Here is an 11584-nt window from a genome sequence, read left to right on the forward strand (position 1 = left end):
TAACTACACTGAATGGAAACTGATCGAATAACGTTTTTTTTGTTTCCCCTGTGTATGCAAATACTCAGTGAAAATGATATTAAATAAATACTGAATACTGACATACACAAAGACACACACACACACACACACACACACACACACACACACACACACACACACACACACACACACACACACACACACACACACACACACACGGAGACAGACACACGCACATAGGGAGACAAACATACACACACACACACGGGGAAACACACACACACACACACACACAGGGAGACACACACGGGGAAACACACATGCACACAGGCAAACACACACACACAGGGAGACAGACACACACACACAGGGAGGCAAACAGACACACACACACAGGGAGAAACACACAATGAAACACACACACACACACAGGGAGGCACACACAATGAAACACACACACACACGCACAGGGAGACACACACACAAGGTGACACACACAGGGAGGCGCACACACACACACACACAAAGGAGACACACACAGGGAGACAGACACGCATACATACCTTTCCTTCCTCCTCCCTCCCTCCCTCTTTCCTCCCCTCCCCTCCCTCTTTCCTCCCCATTCCTCCATCTTTCCTCCCCCTCCCTCTCTCTCCCCGGTCGCCCAATGGGGAGACTAGCGGGCACGGTGTAGCGTGGATTGGCGGCGCTGGCGCTGCCGTGTGAGTTGAAGGGCAGGAGGAAGGGAGGGAGCGATGCTGCAGCGGCGGCCGGCAGCGCAGCTCTCGCAGTCGGTGCACAGAGGCGGTGACTACCGCTGACTCTGGACCGACGCGCTTCGCCAGACCGCAGAGATTGCTGTCACGTGGCGCAAAGCGACAAACTGTGCTGCAAAGATCCTATAGCTCCGTTAAAAGAGCTTTGCTGTGCTGAGAATTCTGTCATCAGCGTGAGGGCGTGAGAATGTGCTCAAATGCATGATTTTCACGCTCAAAGCGTGAGAGTTGGCAGCACTGATTATTGTGAGATATTGTTGCGGGTGCTTAATGACAGATATACAATACAATACTATACCGTTTATCATAACCACAAATGAAGTTCAAACGAAATTTGGTTTCTGCAGACATACAACAAGAAAAAAAACCAAGACACACAATTAACACAATTTGCAAAAACAAAAGACAATGTCATTGTACCTCCCCTGTTTCCTATTCTTCTCCCGATGTTAAAGCCCCCAGCAATGTAAGGCCCTGCTCCGGGTCTTGATGTTGGAACCCCCGGCGGGCGATGGCAAGTCCCGCGGCCGTTAAAGCTGCGCCGGGTGATGTAAGGCTCTGGGCCTGTGTTGTAGGCTCCAGGCCTAAATTCTGGGCTTTGGCCTAAGTTCTGGGTCACAGGACGATTATAGGCTCTTAGTGCTGTATTAAAGGCTCTGGGCCTGTGTTATTGTCTCTGGGTCTAACTTCTGGCACCCTAAGCCTGTGTTTTTTGGGCCACAGGGCTGTATTATAGGCTCCAGCTGTGTATTTTATGCTTTGGCCTAACTGAGCGTTGGGCTAATTTCTGGGCCTCAGAATCTTTGTTGTGCATCTCAGGGCTGTGTTGTAGGCTCCAGAGCTTGTTATGGGCTTTGGCCTATGTTCTGAGCCTCCAAGCCTGTGTTTAGTAAGCCTTAGTGTTGTATTGTAGGCTCGGAACCTGTCTTATAGGCTCCAGGCCTAAATTTTGGGCTTCCGAGCCTGTGTTGTGGGCCCCTGTGTTATAGACTCCGGACCTGTATTTTAGGCCCTGGGCCTAACTTCTGGGCCTCAGAGCATGTGTTTTGCAGGCCTTAGGGTTGTGTTGTAGGCTCCGAGCCTGTGTTATAGGTTCCAAGCCAAAGTTCTGGGCTTCCGAGCCTGTATTGTGGGCCCCAGGTCTGTGTTATAGACTCCGGGCCTGTGTTGTGGGCTTTGGCCTAAGTTCTGGGCCTCAGAGCCTGTGCTTTGTAGGCCTCATGGCAATGTTACAGGCTCCGAGCTTAACCTCTGGGCTATGGCCTAAGTTATGGGCCTCTGAACCTATCAAGTTAAGGCCTACTGGAGTCAGGCTCCTGTTACTAGAGAAGACCTATTCTGTTGTCAATGAAGGCCTATTGCCAGCAGGCTTCAGTTGCGAAGGAATCAGGCTCGGTGCTAAAAAACTCACACAGAAGTGCTTGCTCACTCCAGCACTAATAAATGAATCCTTTCACTTCTCACAATAAATGCTTCTTGTAGTTATGAGGACCAGAATAGCACACCACACTCCCCATGTATTGCCCTACACAAACCAACATCTTTCGTATGGCCGCCCTAACGTGATGTATGTCCCAACTAACAAACTTGACAAACTGCTGCTGCTGCTTCTTCATCACCCCGTCTGTCTGTCTATCTGTGTGTTAGCGCTTTCAGAGAATTATGCACATACTGTTTTCTCTCCCCTCCCCCCCTCTCTCGCTCTCAGTAAGTTTGTAGACAGCAGCATCAGCAGCAAAGTTGGTGATGTACAGGACTTTAAATGCAAGCCACTGACTTACTACCTGAAATTGCAGCAGTGTCTGGATCAATTGGAAATGTGGGCCAAGGAATAATGGCAGATTGAATTGAACTTGGACAAGTGCAAAGTGGGAAGTTAAATCAGTGCAGCAGCAGCAGGACTTACACTGTAAACGGCAGCAGAGCCCCAGAGAATGTTGTAGGAGGACACAGAGGCCGCCGAATAGTACGAGTGCATGATTGTCTGAAAGCGATAAACTTTGTCCCGTAGAGCAATTGGGATGACTGCTTTGTGTACCTTGTTTATGACACGGTCCTGCATCACCAGTTCCTCGCGGACCAGGTAGTTTGGGCGAATAGGAAGTGGAGCGAGTTATTGTTTATCCGGCCTGTCATGCCGAATGACTGAAGACAGCAGCTGTAAACTTGTATCCACAGCCAGGTCGCTTGGGCATTCTGTAGGTACGTACGGCACAAGCATTAGACATAGACATAGACAATAAGTGCAGGAGTAGGCCATTCGGCCCTTCGAGCCTGCACCGCCATTCGATATGATCATGGCTGATCATCCAACTCAGTATCCTGTACATGCCTTCTCTCCATACATCCTGATCCCTGTAGCCACAAGGGCCACATCTAACTCCCTCTTAAATATAGCCAAAGAACTGGCCTCAACTACCTTCGGTGGCATAGAATTCCACAGGTTCACCACTCTCTGTGTGAAAAATGTTTTTCTCATCTCGGTCCTAAAAGATTTCTCCCTTATCCTTAAACTGTGACCCCTTGTCCTGGACTTCCCCAACATCGGGAACAAGCTTCCTGCATCTAGCCTGTCCATCCCCTTATGAATTTTGTATGTTTCAATAAGATCCCCCCTCAATCTTCTAAATTCTAGCGAGTACAAGCCGCGTCTATTCAGTCTTTCTTCATATGAACGTCCTGACATCCCAGGAATCAGTCTGGTGAACCTTCTCTGTACTCCCTCTATGGCAAGAATGTCTTTACTCAGATTAGGAGACCAAAACTGTATGCAATACTCCAGGTGCGGTCTCACCAAGACCCCGTACAACTGCAGTAGAACCTCCCTGCTCCTATACTCAAATCCTTTTGCTATGAATGCTAACATACCATTCGCTTTCTTCACTGCCTGTTGCACCCGCACCCTACTTTCAATGACTGGTGTTCCATGACGCCCCTTACTATGAACTGGACATTTTCAGACGGCTTTTGTTCGCAGATTGTTCATGGGGCTCTTGATAGCGTGTCAGCCAGATGCATGTCCTTGCCCCTTTTGTAGACGAGGGTCAAATCGAAGCTCTGTAGCTGCATCATCAATAGTTTCAGCAGGTACCATGATCTGATTGTTGTGACCCAGAACCGCAGGAGCAAAGTCATCGTGCTCTGCTCATTAAACAGCTTCTGGGCCAGTGACGTTGAGACGCATAGAGTAAACGGTGTTCTCGTGGAACGTTGCGATGAGCAGCACGGATGTTTGGTCGAAATCATGCTCGAAAATCTGCCAATGTTCTGAGTCGAAAATCAGAGGATCAGGTTTATGGAATGAGTTGGCCTTAGCAACACGTGAAAAGGGACAAAATGGGTGAAATAAACACTGGAAATAAAATTAAAAAGTGCGGAGCGGGTTGACCACATCGGACACCATGTTGAGTTTATCACACATACTCACTGATCTGGTATAACAATATTTATTCAGTAACAGTTACAACACACCACAGAATGGTTTGTTGAAGTAGGGTTTCGGCCCGAAACTTTCGCTATTTCCTTCGCACCGTAGTTGCTGCTGCACCCGCTGAGTTTCTCCAGCACTTTTGTCTACCTTAGATTTTCCAGCATCTGCAGTTCCTTCTTAAACACACAACAGAATGTTACTCCTGCCATGCGGCACTACTGACTGTCAGCACATGGCGAGTTGCCATAATATGAATGGTGTGGTCCACCACCACATGGTCCACCAACACCGCTGCGCTGGTCAAGAAGGCACAGCAACGACTGTTCTCCCTGAGGACATTAAATAATACTGGTCTGCCCCAACAGCTGCTGACAACCTTCTACCGCTGCACCACAGAGAGCATATTAACGTATGGCATCTCTGTGTGGTATCTCAGCTGCACGGAGGCAGAGAGGAGAGCTCCTCAGCGCGTCGTCCACAGAGCGCAGAATATTATTGGGCCACCGCTACCAGCCTTGGAGGGCATCTACTACACACGGTGCCTCAGGAAGGCCGTTAGCATCCATAAAGACTCCTCACACCCTTGTAATGGACTGTTCAAACTACTTCCCTCCGGCAGACGTTACAAGGCCTTCTACGCCCGCACCTCCAGATTCAGGAACAGCTTCTTTCCCAGAGCTATAGCGGCTCTAAACCGGCCCTGCTGAGGCCCCCCACCCCTATGGACTGTCTCCCTAGGATGGTCACGTCGCACTGACACACCTGCACTTTAGTCTGTCTGAACTGTTTTAAATATTTTACTGTTGTAATGTTCTTTTTACAAACTATGTTCTCGGGGTATCCAAATCTAAATTGTATTAGTTACTTAAGTCATGACATTGGATGGAAGCTGCATACCAAATCTCGTTGCACTTATGTGCAATGACAATAAAATACATTATTATTATTATTATTATTATTATTATTATTATTATTATTATTATTAGTAGTAGTAGTAGTAGTAGGCGGAGCTTATAATAATACAGCACCACATTGGTTAGTAAGTAAAGTAACCAATCTAGTGACCCTTCTTCAGACTGATTGGAGGAAGCTAGAAACGAGAGATGGGGCTGTGATGCAAAATTAAAGAGAAAGAAAATTGCTTCAAATATCTTCGACATTAGGAAACCACTTAATGGTTTGATATCTCCCATAGGGTTACTGATCGGCACCAACATCTGTACATTCATTTCAAGGGTTGGGCTCTCTACTTGCGAGGTTGGTGGATGGAATGATTAACCTGATGTGAAACAGGCAGTTTCTCCACTGATGGATAAGGCTTCTGGTGGGCAACTTGTGCGGCTGCTGGAGGAAAGTCTTTATCCCCCTCCCCCTTGCTAAAGCTCCAGAGATAGGTGGACACTAAATGCTGGAGTAACGCAGCGGGACAGGCAGCATCTCTAGAGAGAAGGAATGGGTGATGTTTCAGGTTGAGACCCTTTCTCAGAAGTGATAGGTGGATATAGGTGAGGGAGACACAAGAAACTGCAGATGCTGGAATCTTGCATAGAACACAATTTAGTTAGATGCACAGAATCTCTTGCCCAGAGTTGGGGAAATCGAGGACCAGAGGACAGAGGTTCAAGGTGAAGGGGGAAAAGATTGAATAGGAATCTGTGGGGTAACATTTCCACACGGAGGGTGGTGGATGTATGGAACAAGCTGCCAGATGTGGTAGTTGAAGCTGCGACTATCCCATCGTTTCAGAAAAGGTCAGACAGGTACACGGATAGGACAAGTTTGGAGGGATATGGACCAAATGCAGGCAGGTGGGACTAGTGTAGTTGGGGCATGTTGGTCAGTGTGGGCACGTTGGGCAGAAGGGTCTGTTGCCACACCGTATCACTCTAATACACTGTATGACTTTAACACAAAGTGCTGTAGTAACTTGGCGAGTTTGGTAGCATCTGTGGAGAAAATGGATAGGTGCGTTTCAGAGTACTGGAGTAACTCAGCGGATCAGGCAGCATCTATGGAGAACATGGATAGGTGACATTTCGGGTCAGGACCCTTCTTCAGACTGACACGATGTTAACAGATGAGGGGGTGATCGGCAGATGAGTGGAGTAAGTGACAGAGGTGAGAGAAAATTAGGATACGAAAAGGGTGTGAGATAAGGAGAGAGGAATGTACAGTATATGTGCAGCTTTATGGGACATTGGTTAGGTAGCATTTGGAGTATTGTATACAGTTCTGGTCACTCCATTACAGGACTGATGTGGAGGCTTTGGGGAAGGTGCAGAGATGGTTAAACAGAATGGAAAGGAACTGCAAATGCTGGTTTATAAAAAAGGACAGAAAATGCTGGAGTAACATAGCAGGACAGGCAGCATCTCTGGAGAGAAGGAATGGGTGAAGTTTTAGGTCGAAAATGAAGAGGGTCTTGACCCAAAATATCATCCATTCCTTCCATTTTAAAGTGCATTCAGAAAGTTTTCAGACCCCTTCATTTTTTCCACATTTTGTTACGTTACAGCCTTATTCTAAATTGGATTAAATTCATGTTTTTATCATCCATCTGCACACAATGCCTCATAATATAAAATCGAAAGCAGGTGTTTAGAAAGTTTTGCAATTGAAAATAACTGAAATATCACATTTACATAAGTATTCAGACCCTTTGCTATGACACTCAAAATTGAGATTCAGTGCATCCTGTTTCCATTGATTATCCTCGAGATGTTTCTACAACTTGATTGGAGTCCACAAATTAAATTGATTGTACATGATTTGGAAAGGCTCACACATGTCTATATAAGGTCCCGCAGTTGACAGTGCATGTCCGAGCAAAAACCAAGCCATGAAGACAAAGTAATTGTCCGAAGACCTCCGAGACAGGATTGTGTCGAGACACGGATCTGGGGAAGGGTATAAAACAATTTGTGCAGCATTGCAGGTCCCGAAGAGCACAGTGGCCTCCGTCATTCTTAAATGGAGGAACTTTGAAACCACCAGGACTTCATAGAGCTGGCCGCCCGGCCAAAACTGAGCAATCGGGGGGAAAGGGCCTTGGTGAGGGAGGTGACCAAGAACCCGATGGTCACTCTGACAGAGCTCCAGAGTTCCTCTGTGGAGATGGGAGAACCTTCCAGAAGGACAACTAGGTCTGCAGCACTCCACCAATCAGGTCTTTATGTTAGAGTGGCAAGTTGGAAGCCATTCCTCTGTAAAAGGCCCATGACAGCCCGCCTGGAGTTTTCCAAAAGACACCTAATCAAGATTCTCTGGTCTGATGAAACCAAGATTAAACTCTTTGGCCTGAATGCCAAGTGTCACGCCTGGAGGAAACCAGGCACCGCTCATCACCTGGCAAATATCATACCTACGGTGAAGCATGGTGGTGGCAGCATCATGCTGTGGGGATGCTTTTCAGCGGCAGGCACTGGGAGACTAGGCAGGATCGAAGGAAAGATGGACGGAGCACAGAGAGGTCCCTGATGAAAACCTGCTCCAGAGCGTTCAGGACCTCAGACTGGGGCGGAGGTTCACCTTCCAACAGGACAACGACCCTAAGCACACAGCCAAGACAATGCCGGAGTGGGGTCGACAAGTCTGTGAATGTCCTTGAGTGGCCCAGCCAGAGCCCGGAGTTGAACCCGATTGAATATCTCTGGAGGGACCTGAAAATAGCTGTGCATCAACACTCCCCATCCAACCAGAGCTTGAGAGGGTCTGCGGAAAGGGAGAAATTACCCAAATACAGGTGTAGCGTCACACCCAAGAAGACTTGAGACTGTAATTACTGCGAAAGGTGCCTCAACAAAGTACTGAGTAAAGGGTCTGAATACTAATGTACATGTGATATTTCAGTTATTGAAACCCTTGCACACTCAGTGTACATAACGCGTCTCTCTCCGCTGTGTAACTGCTGGTGTTCCCGCAGCCCCAGTGCTCTCTTGAAACGCTTGCCGCAGTGGGAGCAGCTGCTAGCCGGCGTGGGCCCGCTGGTGCTGCCGCAACCCCGCAAGCGCCTCTCTGCAGTACGGGCAGTCGTAGGGCTGGCCACTGGTGTGCATGCGCTGGTGAGACAGGGCCTCCACACACTGGGCTAGGGACAGGACGGTCGCCGGCGTGCATACGCTGGTGCTCCGCAACCCCGGAGCGGGTGAAGCCCTTGCCGCACTGGGAACAGGTGAAGGGGCGCTCGCCAGTGTGGGGTGCGCTGCTGCGACAGCAGGTTGCTGGAGCGGGCGCCGGAGTCACTGCATGTATAGGGTCGGAGTCGCTGCAGATGTTGGGCCGCTCCCCGGTGTGCAGGCGCCTGTGCCCCTTCAGGTTGATAAGATGACTTGAAGCCTTTGCCACAATCGGAACAGGTGAAGGACAGCTCACTGCTGTGCACCCGCCGGTGCCGTTGTGGTGCCGACACCCAGGCAAAGCTCTTGCCACAGGTGGAGCAGCCATAGGGCTTCTCGCCCATGTGCACCCACCGGTGGCTCTTCAGCTCTTTCGTCCCCTTGAAACCCTTGCCACAGTCGGAGCAGCCAAAGGGCTTCTCGCCGGTGTGCTCCTGTTGGTGGGACAGCAGCCTGGTGGAGCATATGAAGCCCTTGCCGCACTCGGCGCAGGTGAAGGGGCGCTGGCCGGTGTGGGTGCGCTGGTGCACCAGCCAGTCGTTGGAGCAGCTGAAGCCTTTGCCGCAGTCACTGCAGCTGTAGGGCCGCTCCACGGTGTGCAGACGCCTGTGCATCGTCAGGTCCGTGGATGACTTGCAGCCTTTGCCGCAGTCTGTGCAGGTGAAGGGCCGCTCACTGCTGTGAGCCCGCCGGTGCCGATGTAGCCCTGACAACCAGGCAAAGCTCTCGCCGCAGGTGGAGCAGCCATAGGGCTTCTCGCCCGTGTGCATTCGCTGGTGGGACTTCAGGTCATGCGTCGTCTTGAAGCTCTTGCCGCAATCGGAGCAGGTGAAGGGCCTCTCGCTGGAGTGCACGCGGTTGTGCCGCAGCAGTCTGTCGTAGCGGGTGAAGTTCTTGCCACACTCCGAGCAGTCGAATGGGCGTTCTCCCGTGTGCACCTGCCGGTGGATCTCCAGCAGGCTAGGGAGCTGCCAGGCCTTGCCACACACGTCACACACATAACGCTTCTGCTTGTTGTGCTCCGCCATATGGTCCTCCACCGACGCTCAGCCGCTCGAAGCGCAGCCCACACACTGAGCAGATGGGGGAGGGAGGGGGGGGGGGGCTCACCTGGACGCCCTCACGGGTCGCCCACGTCCCCGTCTCTCCGTCCACAGCAACAGCTCCTAAACCCTGCAGGAGGGGAACACAGAGGGTCAACAAGCTGGAAAACAGGACATTACTAACGTGTGAACACTACTAGCGCTTGAAGGGGGAGGAAGGGGAACAAGGGGAGGGAGTGAGAGTGGGGGGAGGGAGAGGGAGTGGAGGAGACAGGGAGAGGGAGAGAGAGGGACGGAGAGGAGGAATGTGGGTGAGAAGGGAAGGGGGAAGGAGGGAAAGAGAGGTGAGGAGGCAAGGGGGGGAAGTGAGGAAGGGGGGTGAGGACAGCGGAAGTGAGGGGAGGGGGAGGAGAGATGGAGAGAGGAGAGTGAGGGAGAGGGGGCGTGAGGGAGGGGGTGAGGGGGAGAGGGAGAGGGAGAGGGGAGGAGGAAGTGGGAGAGGGGGTGAGGTCGCACCGACTTGGGGCGACGAGCACTGCATCGAGCCACCGCCCGCCAGCGAGTCGCCCTGCGTCACGACTAACGCCCGCTCTGCGCGACGTGTATACAAACTTAAAGCACACGGTCTATCTTGCTCCTCTAATCTTTGGTTAAATGTTGGCAACGGGAGATCCAGCAGGTCTTGGTGGGACCGGTCTTGGTCCGAGCGCAAGTGTAGGGTGTAATGCACACCTAGTCTAGATACATGGAGCAGCAGATGCTGGTTTACAAAAAGAGACACAATCTCTGGAGTAACTTGCACTCTGGAGAGCATGGACAGGCAACATTCTAGGTCAGGACCCTTTTCACACTGCTCTACAGATGCAGCCTGACCCATGAGTTCCTCCACCGCTTTAGAAACTTACAAAATTTTTATGGGGTAAGAAACATAGAAAATAGGTGCAGGAGTAGGTCATTCGGCCCTTCGAGCCAGCACCGCCATTCAATATGATCAGAAGGCAGGTAAAGGATACTGAGGTTGGATGATCAGCCATGATCATATTGAATGGGCGGTGCAGGCTCGAAGGGCCGAATTGGCCTACTCCTGCACCTATTGGCTTATGTTTCTATGATGGACAGACGACGTTTTGAGTCACGACCCTTCTTCAGACTGATTGGAGAGGGTGGGGGGAGGAAGCTGGAAAAGAGAGATGGGGGCTGGACAAAGCCTGGCAATGATAGGTGGATACAAAATGCTGGAGTAACTCAGCGGGACAGGCAGCATCTCTAGAGAGAAGGAAATGGGTGATGTTTTCAGGTTAAGACCCTTCTTCAGAAGTGATAGGTGGATATGGGTGAGGGAGACACAAGAAACTGCAGAAGCTTGCCGGTGGAGGTAGTTGAGGCTGGGACTATCCCAACGTTTAGAAACAGTTATAGTCAGGTACATAGATAGGCCAAGTTTGGAGGAGGGATATGGACCAAATGCAGGCAGGTGGCTCTAGTGTAGCCGGAACATGTTGGTCGGTGTGGGCAAGTTGGGCCGAAGGTCCTGTTTCCACCACTGTATCACTCTATGTTTATAACACAAAGTGCTGCAGTAACTCAGCGGGTCAGGCAGCATCTGTGGAGAACATGGATAGGTGACGTTTCACAGAGTGCTGGAAGTAAACTTACCGGGTCAGGCAGCATTTGTGGAGAACATGGATAGGTGACATTTCACAGAATGCTGGAGTAACTCAGCGGGTCAGGCAGCATCTGTGGAGAACATGATAGGTGACGTTCACAGAGTGCTGGGAGTAACTCAGTGGGTCAGGCAGCATCTGTGGAGAACATGGATAGGTGACATTTCGGGTCAGGAGCCTTCTTCAGACTGACACTATGTTGACAGTTGATGTGGGTGATCGGCAGATGAGTGAAGTAAGTGACAGAAGGCGAGGGAAAATAATGAGAGAAAAGGATGTGAGATAAGGAGAGAGGAATGTATATGTGCAGCTTTAAGGGACATTGTTCAGGTAGCATTTGGAGTATTGCATACAGTTCTGGTGAATCCATTACAGGACTGATGTGGAGGCTTTGGGAAGGTGCAGAGATGGTTACCCAGAATGTGTTAAAAACGAACGGACTGCAGATGCTGGTTTACAAGAAAAACACACAAAATGCTGGGAGTAACTCAGAGGGACAGGCAGCATCTCTGGAGAGAAGGACCTGGATGACATTTCGGGTCGAGATGAGGGTGGTCTCGATCAGAAACATACC

At 50.4% G+C, this 11584-nt stretch overlaps 1 protein-coding gene across 1 annotated transcript in view; it reads right to left on the reverse strand.

The window, feature by feature from the left end:
• Positions 1 to 7358: 7358 nt before the first annotated feature.
• LOC116969015 (gastrula zinc finger protein xLCGF3.1-like) overlaps positions 7359 to 11584 on the reverse strand; it is a 14538-nt gene continuing 10312 nt past the window's right edge. The window contains exons 2-3 of the mRNA XM_033015988.1: positions 8376 to 9476; positions 7359 to 7416 (exon numbers count right to left, since the gene is read on the reverse strand). Of these exons, the coding sequence (XP_032871879.1) occupies positions 7359 to 7416; positions 8376 to 9331 (1014 nt within the window). The 5' untranslated portion in view covers positions 9332 to 9476. The remainder of the gene's footprint in view (positions 7417 to 8375; positions 9477 to 11584) is intronic.

Source organism: Amblyraja radiata (assembly GCF_010909765.2).
Source record: "Amblyraja radiata isolate CabotCenter1 chromosome 42 unlocalized genomic scaffold, sAmbRad1.1.pri SUPER_42_unloc_2, whole genome shotgun sequence".
Classification (NCBI taxonomy): Eukaryota; Metazoa; Chordata; class Chondrichthyes; order Rajiformes; family Rajidae; genus Amblyraja; species Amblyraja radiata.